A 21,464-nucleotide genomic window follows, 5' to 3' on the forward strand; every position below is an offset into this window, starting at 1 on the left:
TGCTCAGAGAGTTTAATATGACAAGAGTATCAACGTTAAGTTCTTGAAAATCGTGTTGGTATTTCCAAACAACACTTGTAAACATACATTTATGCACATATATGTATATCAACATATATAGATACTTAGCTGTGAATATATAGTATGCATGACTTAATGAATATTAGTAGTCAGTGGCTTTTATACGAATTTACGAAAGCTATTGTATACATTTCGGCGTTAGATTGTGTAGCAAACCTGTACTTAAACACACACACACACATATATATGTATATATATATAAATGCATTTGCGAACTGCGTAATTTATACCGTTGCTAGCACAATTAGCTTTTGTATTTGAGTAATTGTGTAGTTTGCAAAATGTTGAAGGATTCTATTTCCTCTAAAAATATTTTATATTTTATTTACTTACGCAAGTATATACAAACTTAACAATGTAACAAAGTCACAATAGCAAAACTTCTAAAAACAAATTTTAAAGCCATTTGCTGCCATTAAATATATTTAATTTTTACACTTCACTTATACTTTCAATAATTTAATATGCGCTTCTATAAATTACAGCAAAATGCAGAACTAATTATTATCAAATTCATCAATAAACTGTCTTTACAACAAAACAAGCAAAAACATTAACTTCAGTTGCAACGAAGCCATAATACCCTACAACCACTTGATTTTGAGCGTTCAGTTTGTATGGCAGCTATGTGCTACAGTGGTCCGATCTGAACAATTTCTGCGTAGATTATAGAGTTACCTTGGACAATCATCTGTACCAAATTTTGTAAAGATATATTCTCAAGTAAAAAAGTTTTCCATACAAGAACTTGATTTTGAACGGTCTGTTTGTGTGGCAGCTATAAGCTATAGCGGTCCGATATCGGCGTTATCGACAAATAATCAAGTTCTTGGAGAAAAAAGAACGTGCGAAAAGTATCAGATTGATATCTCATAAATTGAGGGACTAATTCGCTAAAATATAGAGATGGATGTAATTAAATCGACTCAGCTCATCACACTGATCATTTATTTATGCTACATATATATACTTTAGCGGGTCTTCAATGTATACTTTTGGGTATCAGAAATTTTGTGGCAAGCCAAATACATATACTGCTTAGGTTATAAATAAATTTAATTTCTTGATTTTAATCTCATATTTACCTAAAATTCTCTACAGCATTAAATATCACCTTTTAATATGCAAAGTTCGCTTAATTTGCTGGATCACTTTATTTTCGAAAAATACGATATGTTGTTGCACTTATTCCCTGCTGTTTGTTGGTCAAGAAGTCCCTTAACAATTACACACAATTTCGTGCAAAATATCAATAAATATTAGCTTGCATTAAAGCGTCTGTATTGCGTCTTTGCCACTTTAACAACACACACCTTCGACCACATGCAACACGCAAACAAAAAATATATGGGTGTATATATGCGGGTATATAATATATGAAAGACTTTTGCTTTTATGCTTTAACAAGAAATGTTTTGTTTTCAATATTTTATTTGTCGATTATTATTATTCTTGCACTTAACACACATGTGATTTTGGCGTAAACACAATAAAATTGTTAAATATTTTTTGTCGCGTTAATGCAGTGGAAAGCGTAAATTTAAATTGTGAAAAAAAATTAGAATTTTTGTGCGATTGCTAAATATTTGCCTGTAGATTTATGTTGTATATTTGAACAAAACAGAGAACACAGCCATTTGCCACAAAGGACTTGCTCTTTCTGAACAGACCGAATGCGAAGCTCCTGTGCGCGAATTCGAGGCATTTCGAATCTGCAAAATTTTAAAACTTTCGTCTTCGCTTCCGCTCTGCAAAGGTGAGATGCGCGAGCGAAAGCGCTTTAAGGTGTTAGGCTGCGAGGAGGCTGAACTCTTTTCGGGGGTGGCAAAAGCGATGGTACTTGCGCGGTTCGTTGTAGTTGTGTGCACAGTGCTGTTTCGTATGCTCTCCTGTCAATGCAACCGCTTTCCACCCTCATTGAGATTTGCGCTCAGTTGCTGTATGATTTTGTGTTAGTTGCAGATATTTGTTAAATGTGCTCAGGAATTTAATTGTTCATACTTTTCCTTCTCCCATCAAGTGCTGTTGTTGTGTATTCCATTTTCCAGTAGCGTTTTGCTGACAGCACAGTTGTTGTACAACAAAATATTGTACGCAGCTAAATATCAGAGGAACTGCAGTTTAAAGACGACTTTCATTATCAAAAGTAATTATATTTAAATGCATACAAATAATATTCAATTGCTTACTATATATATGTATATGCATAAATTAAACAAAATTAAATATATTTGTTTTGGCTGATAACATGTTAAAATTTCAAATTTGTACAACAAATCATAATTTTATACATACGGGAGATTTATACAACATCTTTATATTAGAAATAAAAAATAAAAATCTGGCACTTACTTCTCAAACTTAAAAAAAACAACAATTTCGACATAACCTCCCAAACATATAAAAATTAATATAAATTGTAGCATATAATATATAGCCTTATTTTTTCTTTACACGCAAATCAATCGCCTCACCGCCTTCGAATTCGAAATCTTCAGGTGTCTCATTGAAGCCTAAGTGATCACCGTTGAAGCTAAAAATACCAATTGGATTTTTGCAATGAATATGAAATCGTTATAAATAACACACAATGCATACCTTAGAACAAGCTCCTCGGCCGATTTTTTTAATTCTTCGGCACATTTGATGTATAAGATTTTCAGTTTATCGGTTTTACCAAGTTCTACTTGTAATGGTTTCCTTGGCCACAAATCCGACTGAATTTTCAGCGTAATTATATTGGCATCACGCTTTTTTCTCAAATCACCGCCATCAAAGTGATGGGTCAATGCACGACCTCCTGTCATGCAAAAATTGTGAACACTCGTTGATATGATATTAAATAATATTCGTATGGGTACACTTACTGATAAATTCATAAACTTTATAATTAATACTGGCAGGCGTATCACTGGCTGATAAAATGCGATTATCAATATTGAAAACTAGGTTGTCGATGGGTGTATCTTCGCGTTCTGCTATTTTACTAAATATATCTTGAAATTTTTGATACTTCCGTAGCTTGAAAATTTCCGGTGCTCCACCATCCCACTTTATTTTTACCGACACCTCTGGATTATCTTCATCAAAGGAACATTCTAACGCTGCTAGTACAGATGTATTAGGCGTTTCGACGCTAGTGACTTCAACGCCATCATCTTCACCATCTGAGTCAACTGCAATCTATTATGTTTAATGAAGTGAAAAAATTACTAACATTTATTTAAAAACAACTTACAACGCCTTCAATGCGCGGTAATGGGCTCGACACCAAATCCACGTAGTCTACATTTGTGGAGCGTGCAGCGATTTCTGCAAAGTAATTCCGACGTGCGCGCATCACACTACGTCTAGTCTGCAGAAAAAAAATTAAATATTTGATCTGCAAATTGAACTTAATTTTAGAAAGCAGCACACACCTGTCCTCTCATCAATGTACTTATTACACCAAGTGATTCTGACAAGGACATCGTATTGCTCGATTCTACAATATCAGGTTCATTTACCCCACCTCGGCTGCGTCCGCGGCGACCATTTCTTGGTCTTCTCGGGGCGCTACCTGTTGTGGATGCTGTGACCGTTGAACTTGGTGTTTGCGGGGCTGCTGCAGTTTTACTTCGCGTTCTACGACTATTGGCAACAGGAGCAGGATCAGCTGGTTGTGTGGATTGGTTATTAGTCACATGTTGAAGAGCTTCTTCGATAGGCGGCGCTTGAGACTTTTTTGTCTTTTTAGCAGCAGTTATTGAAGTGGGTGGCTCCACTTTTTTCAACGGAAGCGGCGTTGTCTTTTCATCACGTCCTTTTCGTTTGCGTTGCAAAGACGGTGGCAGAAAATCTTCCTCATCTGAACTGTCGTTACTTAAAGTATTCACTGTATTAGATTTAAGAGTTTCGAGAAATTTGGCTTTTTCATCTACAAAAAAAAATAAATGAAATTTAAATTTTTTGCAAAAAGGCGCTTCCAACCATATAGTGTCGCATATGGTTACCATTATCATTGCCGTACAAATCAGCAAATACGTCATATTCCTGTGACATAATTTATTTAGCAAATTATTTCAATATTTAACTTTAGTTTTAAAACGATGTGAAACAGATAAATGCAATTTATGAAGCGCCAATTTGTCATTTGGTTTAAGGATGTGATAAACAAACTCAGCTAAACAGCGATTATTAGGTAAAATTATCGATAACCAATAGTACTGTAGCCAGAAGAAACTTTAATTTTTTATATATGTACTTAATGGATTATTGTAGAAATGTTAGATTTACGAAGATCATTCGGCTTCAGTTCTTGCACGAGCTGTATTTTATACGGTTTTACACCAAGATCTTTGCGTAAAATCTTCCATGTGGTCGAATAACACAAACCTAATTGCTGCGAACGGCGACGAATCGACATTTCACGGTCTTCAGCCACACTCTCAGAAACAGACGCAATATTCTCTTCTGTACGCACTGTACGCATTCGTGTGGTTGGTTTAATGTCCAATAAAGTAAACTGAGTGCGAAACTTGGTCACAATCGCATTAATTGTTTGCTCACTTGGTCGATTATGTAGACCATAAATCGGACGTAAAGCACGAAACACATTTCGAACCGAACACTGATTTTGGTAATAAAATTCAATGATTTGCAAGCGTTGCTCGTTAGTAAGTCTATTCATGATGAAATGTCAAAGCATACTGAGCATCTTTCTCTTTGACACCATGTCTGAAATCCCACGTGATCTGTCAAATACTAATGCATGAAAATCCTAACCTCAAAAAAATCACCCGATAGATTTCAGATTTTATTACTCACATGATATTAACCGTGCGATTCTGTAACTTGAGACAGTCTCAAGTCTCTAAATTTGAGATTTTAAGTTAGAGACAATTTTTGAGACTTGAGATGATATTGCTATTCTGTAAGTGACAGTCACAAAATCTATTACATTTCATTATTCAGAGATGTTTTTACACTTGAATGAAAATAAATATGTCGATAACAAATATTAAATTTTTTATAACATAGTCAAAAAACATAATTATCAATGAAAATAAAAATATATGTTGACTTTGTTTCATAATATTTACGAAATTTATGTAAAATAGATTTATTTTTAACCTTTTCGTGTTTGAGTTGCTTACAAAATATAAAGAAACGACAATCGATTAATATCTATGATGATCTCTATTCAGTATATTCAAAATGGCAGACAAGAGTTCTTTTTAGTTTTGTGACCTGCTAACTACCAAGTCTCAATATTTTGAGACTAACGCTAGAGACTGTTTAGTGAATAGTAACTAGTCTCAAATTGAGACTTTGCCTCAAAATGTCTCAAATAGAGACTAGAGACTGGTTACAGAATCCCGCTATAAATTTTACACATCGATATAGAACTAAGTACAGAGAACGTATATTTGTTAATATTTGCGTTCTCTGCTAAGTATAAGTAACATTGTGAACACTGCACAGAAAACACTTACAGCTGTCTGTCATGCAACACTGTAAATTTCAACTTTATTAACATACCTATTCAACGTCAGTGATTGTCATTTAAATAATACCTACATTTCTTTTCTGACATTAGATGAAATAAAATAGTGTTGCTTTAATTGTTAAGTTATGAAAATTGATATAAATAGTAATATAATAAGACGTGAATTCGGTAAATTGTCGCATTAGAAATCGTAAAAAAGTTAAAGGCGTGAGAATGAGGAATTATAGCCCTATGTGGGAAAGGGTGTAATTTCTAAATACGTGTGATTAGTAAAACGTTAAAATCGTTTTTTTTCCAAAGGCCTGTTTCATTGACACTGGAATATTAAACACCAAAAAAGTCAAAATAAAACCGAGAAACACAAAATTTGTAAAAACGTCTGGTGCTTTTTCCACGTATAGACAAACAAATCAATCGTCAAATAAGCACAATTGCTTACGTTAATAAAGTTACTTGGAACAGCAGAAGCCGTTGATAATGTCTTCTACATCTATATTAGGTGTTATTCAACATTACCAAAGAAGCATCGAGCATTCCCAGGACGATGAGGGCAGAGTAAGTTTTCGATACATAAATAGGAATGCATGTGTCAACACTTTCCACATCTCATTTACTTCGGATATATGTATGTATATGTAACTATGTTTAGTTCGCTAAATTACACTATCGTACAGAATACATATTGGGGTCTGAGTTGAAAACCACACGCTATCAGTATACATGTATGTGTGTTCGGTAAATTTCCCAAATTCTAATAAATTTTACTTTGATGTAGTTATGTTGCAAAGAAAGAAAGTCAAAAATGTATACTTTTACAAGTCAGATGTTAATCATTGCAGATATCTAAATGCATCTATTCCCATATGCAATTAAGAATGTTAACAGATGCGCCCAGTTTTATTAATTATTATAATAAAGATGTTCTTGAGGAAAGACACTAAGTATTATATAGTTGGAAAAAAGTTTTACAACATTTTTAAGCTTTTATCTGTTTACATATTTTTTTTTATTTTTGGTCTTGTTCCTTACAGCTTCTACACTGTATCAACAAGTTGTATAAATTACCTGTTAAAGTAGAACATTTACAAGAGACCGGAGTTGGCAAAACAGTAAACTCACTGCGCAAATATAATGGCGAAATTGGTATTGCTGCAAAAGCTTTGGTTACCAAATGGAAAGCTATGGTTGCAGCTGAAGAAGAACCAGCGGAGGTCAGTAACTGTCAAGGCAATGACGATGATGATATGAATAATGCCAATGGGCATGGGTCAAGTGATGATGACCGTCACAATCACTCAAGAAAGACATCTCCACAAGAACATACTCATTCAAATACGTTAAGTGAAAATACATCAAAAGAACGCCAAAATAAGCACAGAGACAAAGGCAATTCGGAGCATAAATTGAAATCACATAATGAAACACACAAACATGAAATTTCAACGACGAAACGTAAGCGGGATGTGGAGCAAGAACAAAAAGAATTATCCGACGTAAAGAAATCCAAACATGAAGATCGCCGAAATGAGGGAAAGAACCGCGAAAATGATAGACATAAATCGTCAGATGAGAAATCGACGCGACATCGCGAACATGGTGAGAAACACAGCTCAAACAGGGATGATAAAACTACCTCTTCTACGACAACACATCACAAAAATGGTGGTGACTCTAATGACAAGAGAGAAAGCCTTAAGGGTGCAAAACTGAGTGAACATACAAGTTCGTCGAGACGTGAAACAAATTCTTCGTCAGAGAAAACAAGCAAACAGGATGAAAGCGAAAAGCATAGATCGTCGAAGGACAAAAATAGGCATGAACGATCAAAGGAGGTAAATAATGAGTTCTTATTTGTCGTAGTTATGGCAAATATATTTAAGGCAATGTTATTTGTATTTTTTACATATTTATTTTATTACAATTTGTCGTTGTTTCTATTATTTTAAAATATAAAAGAAAAACTTTTTTTTTTCATAAATTTTTTTAATAATTACGTTTTTTTATAAAACTTTTTAAATTGAGATAACAAACAAAACAATGTTGTTTAAAAATTGTTTAAAAAATTACATTTTTGTAACAGAGCAAAAATGATAAAGGTAAAGCTTTATCAAAAGACACATCACATCGCGACAAGCACCACAATTCATCCACATCACATTCATCTAATGCCAGCAGCAAGCCTTCCACATCGGCAACCGAACAAGTTGCTACCTCATCATCATCGCATGCCAAAGGTGAGAGCAGAAATAGTAGCAGAAAACGTCAACAAGACAGTGATTCGAACGATTCGACTACAACAAAAGCCAGGGTGCCGAAGACACCAAAAGCCACAAAACAAAAACCCCCTATCCCTAGCGACAATGAGGAGGAAGTTGATGCGGATAATGGTATTGACTCGTCAATGGGCGCGAATTTCGCTGATGTTCTGGGCATGCTTAACATGCCAACAAAGAAAGCGAAAAAATCGCTAAATACTAGTAAATCACCCACAGCCAGTACTTCAAGCAAGAGTACGTCGAATGATAAGCCGAGCGGTAGCAGTAGTTCAAGTAAAAATGCTAGAAGTGAATACATACCGACCCCAATAAGCTCAGCAAGCACTTCAGCAAAACCTGTGGATAAAGTAAGTTAAAATTTTTCTTTTGAATATTCCTTTTTTTCTTATAAATATTAATATTCTGATTTGAATTTGTAGAAACCAGATTTATTGTCGGCATCGGCGAAATTGGCGCCACTTGATCCGAGCATTGCACTTGAACTACCAACGATTTCAGCCAATTATAAACCGCTTCCACACAATAAGACTGTAATGGATTGTATTTACCGTAATAGCGGCGCGGTATTGCCCACCCCTAAACCCGTGCGTACACTCACTGATGCAGAGGCACTGAGTCATGGTATCTCATCGAAAACAATGCGGTGAGTTCTCTGATATATACCGACAATAATTAATTATTTAATACTTATTTTTAAATTGTTGAATTTTCTTGAAACATTAGTACGAAAATATACTCTGGTGTCAAGACAGGTCAAGTCTTGCAAGTACCATCACTATTTGATCTATGCATACGCGTATTGCAGAAGAATATCGATGGTTTGTACTTCATGCTTTGTTTTTATTGTTTAAGGATCTGTGTAATTAAATTGCTTTTACAGGTCTAGAATACACTGGCGGTGTTCCGTTTGATGTGCTGCGTCCTGTTTTGGACCGTGCCACACCGCAACAGTTACTCACATTCGAAGAATATAATCCATATTTGATGGAAGACAGCGATTGCTTGTGGCAGATACATGTACAACGCAATTATCGTTCCAAAAAGCGCTTAGAAATGGAGTCGTGGCGTGAAATGTATTTGGTAAGTTGTTAGAATCCCTAGATCTACGTTTATTGTAATTTGAATTTTAATATGCATTTTTTTAATACCCTTTAGCGTTGCGAGGAGGAAAAGGAACAAAAGTTGAATAGCCTCACGGCGACTATCAAGCAATCGCAGAAAATAATTGCTGCACCCGTTCGTAAAACGCAATTGGCGTTTGTTGATTCGATGGTGAAGCCGCCGCGTAGTGTGATGCGTAAACAGGAACAATTTGGCACGAAGGCAAAACTGGTTGCCACACCGGCGGCACGCGTCGCAGCACTATCCAGCGTCACACCGAATGCCGGCAAAGTGGGTGATACGCGTCTACGCGTAGCGGCTACCGTACGCGACGCGGCACAAGTTTGTAAGTACCACGATTACGATTTTATAAATTTAACTCTGCTGAGGCAACTTTTTGCACTCAATTATAGCTCATGCGCCGATGCGCGCAAAGAAGGCACCACTCATGGCGAAAACATTGCAGTTTATACGTGGCCGTCACAAGCGTTAAGCTAAAATTTTTGTTTTGTTAATTTGTGTTCGTTAGTCTGATGTTTGTTCAATAAGGCCTCAATCAACAAAACTCAAATAACTAATGTATTTTTAATGAAATTACCATGTTACTACAAGATTGCGTATACTTTGGTATATAAATTAGCTGTATGCTTGGTATTCATAATTTATAGGAATACAAAAAAAATATGTTTTAATTTATAAAATTAAAAATTGTAGTTGTTTAACAATAAAAACAAAAACATTGCATCACACATACACGCTCAGATATGCATATTAGTACGTATTTAAACATAAACTATGTATAATCTTCGCTTTAAGTTTACCGAAGTTTGCGTTCAAAATTTGTTTTTACTATTTGTCATTTTAAGCCAATGTAAACAACTACACACACACGCCTACGTAAACGTGGGTGTGTAATGCAAGCACTAGGGCTGTGCTAACTGTTAAAAAGATTTCAAACCCTTTGTAAAATAATAACTAGTTTAAACCAAGATATAGCGTTAAAATAGGCAATTCCTGAATAAATATCACATATGAAGTAATTAAGATTGTATTATTATGAAAAAATGTATGTTTGTGTCTGACATTAGGCATAAACTGGACTAAAATTCATAAAATTGATTTTGTGCTGTAAAGTATGAGTTTGTGTATTGTAAGTGAAGGTAGTGGTATTTGTAATGAAAAATGATTTACATTTAAATTATGTATTACTTAATTTCATGTTTCATCTCTGCACCTTAATGCTCAGCTAATTTTTTAAATTGTAACTACATGGCTACGCCATGCCTATTAGCTAACAGTAGTTAACTGTCAGTTAAAAAAGAAAAGTTCACTCATGTATACTTTAATTATATATAATCGTTTAATTTATTCGGTTTTTTTGTTATTTTAGTCAGAACTTAGTTTCTTAAAATAAACTAATCATGCTCTTTAACAAGTACGAGTACAACACTCTTGTTTGATTCTAATAATAATTTGTTCTTGCATTACTAATTTCTAAATACATAGAAGTCTTAACACGCAGTTTTTGCTGTATATACTAATAAAGTTAACGGTTAATGTCTTAGCTGCCTATAGCACAAATTACTTCATCTTGCCGGCTAAACGACACTTTCACTAAACGCTGGCAGCTGCTGCTCAACGCCATAACCTTGTTCAAATTAGTTGATGAGGAAGATGAGGTGTTTGTGTTGCTACTGCCGCTATTGCTGTCACTACAGAAATAAAATGTGATTATTTGTGGATACATGTAAATAGATAGAACATACTTCATGGGTGAAAGCTTTTTGACATCCCACACACGCAAAGTGCCATCGCGACATGCGGACGCTAAATGTCGACCGCCCTTACTCCAGGCAATACTGTTTACTGTGGCAGTGTGGTCTTTCAGTTCGTTCAGCTGTGCGCCGGCGGCTAAATCAAAAATACGTATTTTCGACTCCTCACCACCAGCGGCTAACATTTTGCCATCAGGACTAAATGCAATATTCGTAACAGGCTGTTTGCAGTCGGAGAATACGCGCATGAGTTTGCCACTTGTAACACACCACAAACGCACCGAGAGATCCGCTGAGCCAGTGGCAAGGTAATTTCCATTCGGATGAAAGGCTATGCACTAGTAATAAAATAAAAATAAAAACTTAAGTAAAAATAAATAAATTTAAAGAAATGCCTCCGTTCACTAACCTCCACATCTTGTGTATGACCAGCATAAGTAATTAGTGGAAATTCACGCTCTAACGACCACAAACGTGCTGTGAGATCCTTCGAACCGGTCGCAACGTACATGCCCACCGGACTCTCATCGATGCACCAAACTGGGTGACGATGACCACGATAGATGTTTGCGCACTCAAAACTTTCGGCACGCCAACTACGTATTGTGGCATCTTTCGAAGTACTAAAAATGAGCGGAGAATGTGTGGAGAAGCGTACATCTGTGACGCCAGCCCCATGACCACGCAACGGTATGCCACCATATTCATTACTAAAATCGGAAATTTCAATATTGTTAATATGTTAGTATATAAATACAAGAGACACTAAAATGCATACAATGAATTGCTTTCGTATTTGCCAGCTTCGTATTTTCTTTTCCGCCTATCGTTCACGTTTAAGCGCGAATGTTCTCTAACATCCAAATCAATTTGATCCTCAGTCTCAGTTTCTTCGGCGCAAATATTGTTTAGCTCCCAGCGACACACAGAATCGCCAAAGCGTGCGTATAGATTTTTGCCACTGCATGTTTGTTGATTTAGTTGCCAGAGTTGTACCACCGAATTATTGAAGCCAGCAACCAGGTGACATTCATTGGCATCAACATGAGCGGCGGAAAGACTACAAGTAAAAAAAATATTGTGCATTATAAAATATTTACAATGATTATGCATTAGCTATTGCTATCCTAATACTCACCCTCTATTCCGATCGGCAAGTTTAATAATGTAGGGATGTTGCACTTGAGTTTTTAACATTTGCTCTCTACACATTCGCAAAGTTTGCATGCTATCTGTCACTTGTTGAAGGCGAATTTTTTTCATTTCGTCTAAAACGTCTTCGGACTTTTCAGTTTTTACCATAAGTTCTTCGGGAGGTTCTTCTGCCTCACGCTTCGTAGCCGAGCGTTCATTTGTCGCACTGATTTTCGGTTTGACCTCAGCCAAATTGTATTTGCTTTCTTCATCGTCTTCAGTCGCCCCAAAGCCCATAAGTATGTTATCTTCACTCCATTTCGGTACCTCATTATCGATGACGTGCACGTGTATCCATGTATATAGGAGGTTGAGTATGAGTACATGACCACGTTTCTCCAAGTAGCCACGCAGAGTGTCGACTACCGCCTCGGTAGTGTGTATTTCATATTTGGAGGCACGAAAATGTGCCACCTCTTGATCACTTTCGGCCGCCTCCAATTTTGTACACGCAGACAGTGTTTGTATGAGTTTTATGAAATACATCAGTTCAGGATCTGTAGGTGTATCATTTGTTGCGTTCACAAAACGTATGCTGGTATGTGGAGTGGTATTGTTGGTTTGATCGGCATGTGTGTCATTTGCAACGGAACAGCCATTGATTTTCGTAGGCAAGGGTGCTTCGTAGGTTTCTACAGGTGCTACTAATTGTGCATATTTTTTAAGTAAGTCAAATGCAGCTTTTTGTTCGCGCGCTCTCATCAGCTCCACATACAGGTGGCATAGCATGGGCGCATAAAAGCGTCGTAACTCTAAACGTATGAATTCACTTTGAGATTCAACAAATTGTGAGAAACTGTAAAAAGAATGAATGCACAAAAATTACATATAATCTGCACATCAGTATGTATGTTTGTTCATCAAATATAGCTTACCGCCCAAATTGTTGGTCAACAATGTGGTGATTATTCGTGATGCACAGCACATTGGAGAAAGCGAATGAATTCCCAGACTGTAAATCAAGATCCAACATCTTTTGTACCATAAATTGTCGCTTATTTTGTAATAGCAGAAAGTCAGATTTACGAAATTTCTCATTACCCTACAAGAATGGTTTGGGCAGTATTTGTAGTTAATGGTTCTTAATTAAAGCTATTCTTTTTCGTATATTTACCACAAAACTCTTCTGCTTCAGATAATATCCTAGTGATGTGCGAAACAAGTCATTTTTTGACTTTTTTACTTTGTTGCCACTACTTTTTTCGCCCATTTCTGGCATTCCACATAAAACTTTATAAATTACACCAATAAATTTACTGAATACAATTAATAGTTTTTGCAAGCAAACGTCAAAAATTTGCACAGCTGCTGCTGTTGACAGTAAACAGTGAGCCAGAGTTGTACTGTAAAGAGGCTTGCAGAGTTGTAATAATACCAAACCCAAACTTAGGAAAACTTTTATTTGTTTAAGAAAACATGTTAAATTCGTATTTAATTATATTTATTGAAAACTTATACGCAAAAAAATGTGAATTATATTAAGCTGATACGTGTGATTGCAATAAAATGATTTAAATAGAAACGAAAGAATTGGTTAAAAATATTTGATACTAAATATTGTAACATTAAAAATGTTACCTTAAGTTGCAAACATGTAAAAACAGCTGATTTTCTTTTTTTATTGACATTTTCAAAAACAAAAACAATGCATTGCCGATGAACTATTTGTTTACATGAAAAATGAATTCCTAAAAAAAAAATTGGGCGCTATTACAAGTGAAATGTGCACGTTGATTCTTGAAATAGATAGTTATAATGTTAATAATATATAAATAAATAATAAAATATTATTGGTTGTGTTGTCACTCAAGCAGTTTAAAAATTTATTTTCATTATTAGCTAGATTAGCATACTTATATATATGTATATATATATATAGAGTAAAATTATTACTTTACAGCTTTAAAGTCATCAATTGTTTAACGATAAGGCGCTACAGTAGAGTATGAATAGGTGGTAGTTGCTCATTCACTTTTGAACACCTAACTTGTACGTTGATGTTCGCGGCAGTGACAGTGAATTTGTTGGCAGTTCATTTTGACAATCGCTGTGTGAAAGTTGTATGAATTTCGCAGCTGATTGTTTATTTACAATAGAAAATTGCAATCGTATAAACTTAATTTTATAAATATTATTAATTGTTTATTAACTAACGTGGTCATAAGACAATTAAAAAATTACGATTTTAAAATATGTCGACGACGAAGTTTGTAAATGAATTTTGTGAAATTATCGAGACTTACGGCGGTCGAGATAAGGTAAGCAGTAGTCGCTTAACTGATATCGGCAATTTAATATTAAATTGAGAGCAAATACTATCTTTCCGGATATTAAATTTGCCACGCATTGCGATGTTGGCATAGTATAACATGTGGTCACTCCCACCATACCAATCAATTGGAAGCTCTTTTCGTGTCAACCTGAACAACAGGTTTTTCCCTTACGAGACGTGTGCGCATATTTATTGAAAGTGAAATGCGTAAACATTTGTACATATACATACATACATAGATATATGCTGCATAGACCTGGAGCTGTAAGATAAACATGCTTATGTATGACAAATTATCAAAACACCGGCCATGAGTTCACCTGTTCCGCTTCTACATTAAAGTAATAATGATTAGGCGACTACTCGATGTGATTAGTTGAATTAACATATTCTTCGTTTTCAAGCCTAATACCAGAAATGTTTCGAAATATTGCGTTATTGACTACAAAACTAAAATCAATTAAAAGTAAGTTTCTGTCTTAATGAGTTAGGTGTGTTTGACTACAATTACATAGTCATTGCATTGTGCCCTCGCATGCATACAAGTATAACGTTCTCTGTTCCCTGCAGTTTATACCCTGATGCGAAGTGCCGTTTATTGTCAATTGAAATTGTTAAGCAAATACAATATACCTTCACATGTGTACAGATGTACATACATTTGTACTTTTGCCCATATACCCATGAGCATTTTTGTTTAGTTTAATTTGAGAAAATTTAAAATTTAGTACATATTTTCAAATTGATCTATAATTTTCATATGTATGGCATATATGTAGAAGATAAAAAAAATCGCAATATAAAGTCTATAGCATCATGTGGTTTAAATTTAATACACCTCTTTGATTGGCTGATAAGGGTTTTTTAGTCATGGCTTTCTTTTTTAAACAACTATTTTGATAATCATAAATGCCAAACATTGTTTTCTGATATGAATATCCGTCTGCAGTGTCACAAAATCACGTGTGTTAACTCGAAGTCATATCTGTAGACACATACACTTATGGACAAAATGATAGGTGTGATTATTGTTGGTACTCTTTTCGTCAAATGGTGTTGTAACTATTACTTTTTATACCGTTAGGTGTTAGTAATATTAAAAAAATACATGGTTATTTCGAAGTATTTTTCATATCAATGTAAGTATTGGAGTATTCGGAATATTATATTCCTTTGCACAGCATAAACTGAAAAGAAGAAATTATTTAGAGTGGGTCATTAAAGCCACTGCACTGAAATAGAGCGTCGATTAGTAAAAAATGCGTGATAAAGGAAAAAGGTACAAATTCATTTCAACACTATGTCAGAACGTTCGAAAAACTTTGTAACTAATGTTTTAAATTAAAAAAGTAAAGGAAATTTGTGGTCGTTCAAGGAAACCTGGTCTTGTTGATGATCGCAGTATAATTCTCATTGCATAAAGAGCCCTTTTGTGACTTCACTACAAATTGCAGCGGAGGTTGGTCTAAATGTAAGCTCGCGGACATTTCGGCGTAGATTAGTGAAGGGTAATCTACCAGGCGTGAGGCCAGAAAAAATCCCCTTCTAGGTAAGGTCCACATACAGAAGGGAAAAGCTTTTTCAGCTGAAAATAAAAAAAGCAAGGCAGAAAAAGTGGCAAAATATTTTATTCAGTGATGAAGTTAAGATTAATACTTGCGGAAATAATTGTAAAATAACTGTCCGTCGGCCTAAAGCTGAAGAATTTGATTGTAGATTCATCTCAAACACAATTAAACATGTTTCTGCGCCACATAATAGTGCGGGGATATTTTTCCTGGCAAGGCATTTGTCTTTTAATTTCAATAAAGGACACAGTGACCGCCTTTGGGTGCAGAGATATTTCTCAAGGCATTATGCTATCACATGCTAAAGAAATCATGCCGTTGAGTTTGTGTTATCAACAAGATAACGACCCGAAAGATTCAAATGTGACCTGTATGCAATGGCCTAGTCAGTCCCCTGATCCCAATCTGATTGAAAACTTGTGGAGTGACATTAAAACTAGATTGGCAGCCTTATCACTTCAAAATAAGAAGCAATTGTGGCGGAAAGCAAACGAACTTCGGGATTATAACCAATTCATGCCGAATAAAAGTGGAGAAATTATTAAAAACCACGGAGGATATACAGGTTATTAAAAATGTAATTTTTTGTTTCTATTTAGAAAGAAATATTTTTCTAGTTGCAAATATTTCAAAGTTATTAAGTAAAAACTGCTTGCACCTAATATTTTGTCCATAAGTGTATTGAGATATATGTATGTATGTACATACATATATGTTGGTACTGTTTAGACATTTGAAAAAAATGAAACTTCTGTGCAGGAAAAATAAAAATTATGACTAAAGAAACTCTTATAGTAAATCATATATGGACTTGGCCCACATTATTATTATGTTATTTCATAATAATAATTCATGTTCATTTTTGAATGTTATATTTGAAATGAATTATGTTATTTCATAATAATAATTTCATGGATCTAATTGAAGTTTTGTTATTATAATACTACACTTCTACTATACATATCTGGTCACAATTTTTCATTTGTTTTACGTATTCAGTTGCTTTTAACGATTTCTTCGAATGAAATATATGAAATAGAAATTAAAAAAAAAAAAAAAATAATCAAATTAAATTAAATTTCATCGTCACTACCACTTGGCTGACATTGAAGAAACATGCATGCGCATGTCACTAATTGCGTTGAAATAATATTTAATTAATCGATTCTCAAAATGTCAAAAGCATTTGTAAATTACCGAGACACATTCATATTTTACCAATCGATCTTGATAACTGTCTGAATATACCCTTTATTTCTCAATATTAAATTACTAAATAATAAATTAATAAACAAATATTTTAGGCATTTACAGTACAAAATACATATTATGAAGATTCGCTTTTATCAAATTCGAAATATGATTGCTACATTGCGACATAGTTAAACAGAAAAAACTTTCATATTTTGGAATATACATATGTATGATGCAAAACACTTAATAATTGTAATTACTAGTTAGCTTTTACGTAGACAGAGTCATCCTGATCATTTTTATACATACAGACATATACCCAACTCTACATTTATAGCGATTAATTTTAAATGTTACAAACAACCGTTAGATGAACAAAACAGTTATACTCTGTAGCAACATGTTGCGAGAGCATAAAAAGCATAGACCAAAAACAATTAATATTAAAATATTAGAAATACGAAAAGACTTTTTCGACTACCCAATATTATTCAAAAGTGTAACGTGTTTAGCCAAGCATTAGCGAGAAAAGAAGTATTTCTCATAAAGTTGACTAGATAAGATTTAAACTGTCAAATAGTTTTAGCGGCGCATTATTTAAATTGACTATTACAAACACTCGGAGAAAATTGATTTATAAGGCTTGTCTACTTACCACTTATATATCACTTTTCAATCTCTAGAATGAGCTAGTGAATAAATACATTAATATTGCCAAGTAGCATGTCATTATGTGGCAAATGATAATTATCAATTTAGAATGCTTAAAAATTAACTTTGTTAATTAAGTTGTCGTTTTTCACGTTTTTCGACGTCATTTGAAAAATGTATGTAAATTCAAATATGTACATATGTATGTATGTATGTACTTAAACGATTAAGTGATTAAGCCGTCAAAAAGAGTATCGCGTGCGCTTTGCTTTGTAAACATTGCGTCCAACTAAATAAACGTTTTTCTTGTGCATAATTGCCTATCTTGTTTACCTTAATTTTTTGGGGGCTTAACTTTTCCAACTTTTTTCACACAATATCTATTAATTGTTAATGAGTTGTAAACAGCAGCACTTATCGCCTAAAATGTGTCTCTGTGTTGTTTGTGAACTGTCCCTAGACGTAGTGGGAGAAGTAGAAACTTCATACGCTATATACATATGTACATAAGTAATATTTAAACAGCCGATTCTAAGAATGTTTTTTCACACTTAAGTGCCTACTTTAACACATTCAATTATGATATTCAAAATTTGGTTGTTCACAAAGGCTCGAATCGCGCTGGACGAAGAAAATTAAATTATAGAATTATTTTTAAGTATTTCTTACTATGAAAAGCAAATTATTTCCCTCAGTTTTTGAGATACATATCTGTCTGAAATTTTGCGCACGTCTTGAAAACTGCTCAAAACCACCGTTATCGGTTCACTATAACATATAGCTGTCATAAAAACTACCCGAACAATATCACTTTTCATCACTTTTTTATTTGTGAAGACTATTCCAGCTTCGGCGCAAGCAAAGTTAACGTTTTGTCTTATTTGAAATTGCATTAAAAAACCAAATGGTTTTGAAATTTTTCGTTATTAATTATTAAATACACATTATGTATGTTTGTAGTCAGAAACTCTGCCGCATCGTTTCAAAGTCCCCGTACTTGAGCTATTTATAGCAATAAAGTGCTATTTACACAGCATGATAATTAAAAACAGATTCCATATAGGGTATTCATAATGCATCGTAAAATCATAAAATCTTAAATTTTTACACTTGTTTAAAAAAACAAATGAGTTTACGTATTTACAATGCTCAACGCTATGTTTTCCTTTAGTTACAACTTATGACTTTATGAGACTATATGAAACCCTTAATTGTGTCAATATACATATGAACATATAAAATTATATATATTTGTTAATCAGCTGTAATTAAATGAATATACATATACAACGTGTACATTTAACGGAACTCAAAAGTAGAATAGGAGAGCTTAGGCTACAAAATAAAAATGGATTTTTTTTTGGAATTTTGGAAAAACAGCGAAATATTTGTCAACATAGCCTTAAGGTCTGCAAAGTAGATCTCTATTGCGACGATGACCTCAATCGGCTCAAACTTCTGCGAAGAACTTTTTAAGTTTGGAGGCAAAATGAAGACCCACGGGGTCAATTTTGGAAAATGTAGTAGATGAGACAGTAGTTTTTGGCCTAATTCGATCGGCCGGTATCCATTCCCACGACAGTGTGGTCTAAGTAACCGGAACGGACCTGGATTTTTATCCAGCTAAAGACTGTCAACTTGGCAATATGCCTCGAAATTACTTTAAGAATGTTTTCTGCCACTACAACAACAACAATGGAGAATGTGTGAGTCGATACGTTATGTTATCAGTATTACCATGGACATGATTAAGCTCTGTAACCTATTTACCCTTCTCAAGTAGACTGTGTTGACTTCCCCGGCCGATAGAACAGTCTTCGCCATCTTCGAAGCAGGCTCGCCCGGCTAAGTCCATGTTTTCACCGCTTCTTTCTCTCTGGTTTGTGCCAGCGTATCCATGTTTTGTCGAGGCTCAAACTTTCGGATAACACTTAAATAGTTTCACTTTTCACTTAAAGTAGTTTCAAAATCCCGTTTGTCTAACCCTATATTTCATGCGGAATTGCTGTCCCAGCTATCTCATGCAGCTTCAATCGCCAGTCTTCCGATGGAACATGCTTTTTTTTATAATTTATAAAGCTTGAACTCTAATAAGTCCAACCCTTTAATGTAACTGCATTTCAGGTGATGAAGGCACTTTGCTACAGCGCCAAACTTGTCGCCGGCTATCATGCCAAACGCAATCCGGAGTTAGCCAAACGTTATGCCATCACCAGCTCACGCATTTCAGGCGCTCGTGCCACTCTCCGTCTCATCGATGACATTCCCATGATCCAATACGCCTTGGAGTACGGCTTAGGCGAAGGGGAACCAGACCGTCTAATGGCAGTGCTGGGTGTCACAGCGAATATTGTGGACTTACTTTATTACCCAATTGAAAAAATTTGTTGGCTGTCGGACAACAATATACTCGATGTAAAAAACGCTGATGCTTGGGACGTGCTTAACTCAACGTTTTGGGTACTTTCCGTCTACTTGAATTTAATGAGGTACGTCGAAGCGACTAATTTATTTTTAATTACCCAATTTATTGGTATTTTTTATTTATTTTAAATTTTTTTTGTCGAATTCATTTTCAGAACAATGCGCAATTACGCATTGAATCAACAAAAGGTGAACGCTTCGAACGTTGCTAAGTAAGTAGCTAAATGCCATTAGTAACTGAGAGTATATATTTAATGTATCTATATACTAGAGGTCTTAGAAAAAGAGATTTTTGTTATTATAATACTCCATGATTTTGCGGTAGCTTCGGTTTTAAATTACCGATTTATTAATTTATTTAAATTTCTTACTATTTTTCTTTTACCCAGCTCTAGTGTGGATGAAAAATTACTTAAAAAGCACCGCCTGGAATTGCTCTCCGTTCTACGGCTCTCACTCGACTTCACCCAGGCCGTCAGCACTCTGCCTAAAGGCTACCTTTGGGGCGGCAAGCTGTCCACAATTCAAGTGGGCGCGATCGGCACACTCTCGGCGGCTATTGGCATTTACCAGCTCTTTGCCAAACGACGTTTAAATAAATAAAAAAGGATACGGTTCCTACAGGCACACCTACACATGCCTGCTCCTTTCGAAACATATCACCTTAGCACAACTAACTGTATTTTACGTGTACACTGTGCTGCGTATTTGTTGGTTTTTATTCCTCAAGTTTTAGTTTAATCCAATTTTGTGTATTTGTGATGGGTAAGCCGCCCAGCGCATAGAAGAAAAGCAAAAGTGTGCTTACTTACATTTTGTATTTGTATATGTTTACTTATGCCTAAAGCATTTAGGTAATTTTTACGTGAAGTCAATGTAACTCAAGGCAATCAAAGACAGCGCAACTATATTGGCCTTCTTGAACGTTTAATCATCGTGTAATAGTTTTTCTCGGTATAATTAATATATGTATATAGGATAAGAATACACACTATATATTATACGATATTATATATACATGTATGTAAATGTATACATAATGATGTGATATGGAAATAATGTCTGCAGGAAAAGAAAGAGTAAAATTATGAAAAAAAAAATATTAAATTGTGTTATTATTATAATTATTTATAATTGAAAACAACGTTAACATCTTTGTAAAAACTTGGCTGTCTCTTTATAGGAGATTTAAATCCAACTTGTCTAGAACTATAGAATATTGACATTTATGAGTTTTGCAATAACGCATGTACTGTGGGCACAAAATAGTAAGACTTTTTAATTTAAATCTCGCGCGAAAACACACTCGTCGAAATACTTTTTTCTATGTTGGTATGACTGTCAGTGACATCTGTGCCAAATATCACATTAAATAATCAGTATATGCTTGTATTTCTGAAGTGCGGCCATTTTTATATACTATATATCACAATATCGAAA

The 21,464-nt window shown here is 34.6% G+C and overlaps 5 protein-coding genes across 7 annotated transcripts in view; 2 read left to right on the plus strand and 3 right to left on the minus strand.

The window, feature by feature from the left end:
* LOC126751223 (endoplasmic reticulum aminopeptidase 2) overlaps positions 1–2,223 on the minus strand; it is a 73,034-nt gene extending 70,811 nt beyond the window's left edge. The window contains exon 1 of one of the 3 annotated variants that reach the window (XM_050461283.1): positions 1,196–2,223. The gene's annotated coding sequence lies outside the window, so the exon portion shown is untranslated. Of the gene's footprint in view, positions 1–1,166 lie in introns of all 3 variants that reach the window. The other 2 variants (XM_050461282.1, XM_050461284.1) reach the window with 2 other exon arrangements.
* Positions 2,224–2,274: 51 nt separating this feature from the next.
* Positions 2,275–4,403, minus strand: LOC126751227 (uncharacterized protein CG4449). Its single transcript, XM_050461288.1, has 6 exons — positions 4,074–4,403; positions 3,501–3,997; positions 3,320–3,436; positions 2,949–3,264; positions 2,680–2,881; positions 2,275–2,614 (listed from the first exon to the last, which is right to left on the minus strand). Exons 1-6 carry the CDS (start codon positions 4,120–4,122, stop codon positions 2,521–2,523), a joined length of 1,275 nt encoding a protein of 424 aa, XP_050317245.1. The 5' UTR covers positions 4,123–4,403; the 3' UTR covers positions 2,275–2,520.
* Positions 4,404–5,635: 1,232 nt separating this feature from the next.
* On the plus strand, positions 5,636–9,986 carry LOC126751224 (transcription elongation factor B polypeptide 3). Its single transcript, XM_050461286.1, has 8 exons — positions 5,636–6,124; positions 6,601–7,401; positions 7,650–8,192; positions 8,265–8,488; positions 8,569–8,663; positions 8,726–8,925; positions 9,001–9,292; positions 9,360–9,986. The coding sequence occupies exons 1-8, from the start codon at positions 6,047–6,049 to the stop codon at positions 9,437–9,439; spliced, it is 2,313 nt and encodes a 770-aa protein (XP_050317243.1). The 5' UTR covers positions 5,636–6,046; the 3' UTR covers positions 9,440–9,986.
* Positions 9,987–10,282: 296 nt separating this feature from the next.
* Positions 10,283–13,197, minus strand: LOC126751226 (TAF5-like RNA polymerase II p300/CBP-associated factor-associated factor 65 kDa subunit 5L). The gene is made up of 7 exons (XM_050461287.1): positions 13,030–13,197; positions 12,791–12,957; positions 11,860–12,711; positions 11,500–11,781; positions 11,131–11,431; positions 10,713–11,059; positions 10,283–10,658 (listed from the first exon to the last, which is right to left on the minus strand). The coding sequence occupies exons 1-7, from the start codon at positions 13,132–13,134 to the stop codon at positions 10,508–10,510; spliced, it is 2,205 nt and encodes a 734-aa protein (XP_050317244.1). The 5' UTR covers positions 13,135–13,197; the 3' UTR covers positions 10,283–10,507.
* A 675-nt stretch (positions 13,198–13,872) lies between these two features.
* LOC126764647 (peroxisomal membrane protein 11C) lies at positions 13,873–21,136 on the plus strand. Its single transcript, XM_050482310.1, has 4 exons — positions 13,873–14,173; positions 19,725–20,089; positions 20,180–20,236; positions 20,414–21,136. Exons 1-4 carry the CDS (start codon positions 14,108–14,110, stop codon positions 20,625–20,627), a joined length of 702 nt encoding a protein of 233 aa, XP_050338267.1. The 5' UTR covers positions 13,873–14,107; the 3' UTR covers positions 20,628–21,136.
* The last annotated feature ends 328 nt before the right edge of the window (positions 21,137–21,464 follow it).

The sequence above is a fragment of the Bactrocera neohumeralis genome, chromosome 2 (genome assembly GCF_024586455.1).
Source record: "Bactrocera neohumeralis isolate Rockhampton chromosome 2, APGP_CSIRO_Bneo_wtdbg2-racon-allhic-juicebox.fasta_v2, whole genome shotgun sequence".
NCBI lineage: Eukaryota > Metazoa > Arthropoda > Insecta > Diptera > Tephritidae > Bactrocera > Bactrocera neohumeralis.

Coding starts and splice junctions, on each gene's coding strand:
- LOC126751227 (XM_050461288.1), bottom strand. CDS start 4,122: ATGTCACAGGAATATGACGTATTTGCTGATTTGTACGGCAATGATAAT. Junction 3,998..4,073: donor TTTGTACGGCAATGATAATG/GTAACCATATGC, acceptor TTTTTTTTGTAG/ATGAAAAAGCCAAATTTCTC. Junction 2,882..2,948: donor TAAAGTTTATGAATTTATCA/GTAAGTGTACCC, acceptor TTTGCATGACAG/GAGGTCGTGCATTGACCCAT.
- LOC126751224 (XM_050461286.1), top strand. CDS start 6,047: ATGTCTTCTACATCTATATTAGGTGTTATTCAACATTACCAAAGAAGC. Junction 6,125..6,600: donor CCCAGGACGATGAGGGCAGA/GTAAGTTTTCGA, acceptor TGTTCCTTACAG/CTTCTACACTGTATCAACAA. Junction 8,489..8,568: donor ATCTCATCGAAAACAATGCG/GTGAGTTCTCTG, acceptor TTGAAACATTAG/TACGAAAATATACTCTGGTG.
- LOC126751226 (XM_050461287.1), bottom strand. CDS start 13,134: ATGCCAGAAATGGGCGAAAAAAGTAGTGGCAACAAAGTAAAAAAGTCA. Junction 11,782..11,859: donor CTTGCCGATCGGAATAGAGG/GTGAGTATTAGG, acceptor TTTTACTTGTAG/TCTTTCCGCCGCTCATGTTG. Junction 11,432..11,499: donor AAATACGAAAGCAATTCATT/GTATGCATTTTA, acceptor TTCCGATTTTAG/TAATGAATATGGTGGCATAC.
- LOC126764647 (XM_050482310.1), top strand. CDS start 14,108: ATGTCGACGACGAAGTTTGTAAATGAATTTTGTGAAATTATCGAGACT. Junction 14,174..19,724: donor CTTACGGCGGTCGAGATAAG/GTAAGCAGTAGT, acceptor ACTGCATTTCAG/GTGATGAAGGCACTTTGCTA. Junction 20,237..20,413: donor AACGCTTCGAACGTTGCTAA/GTAAGTAGCTAA, acceptor TCTTTTACCCAG/CTCTAGTGTGGATGAAAAAT.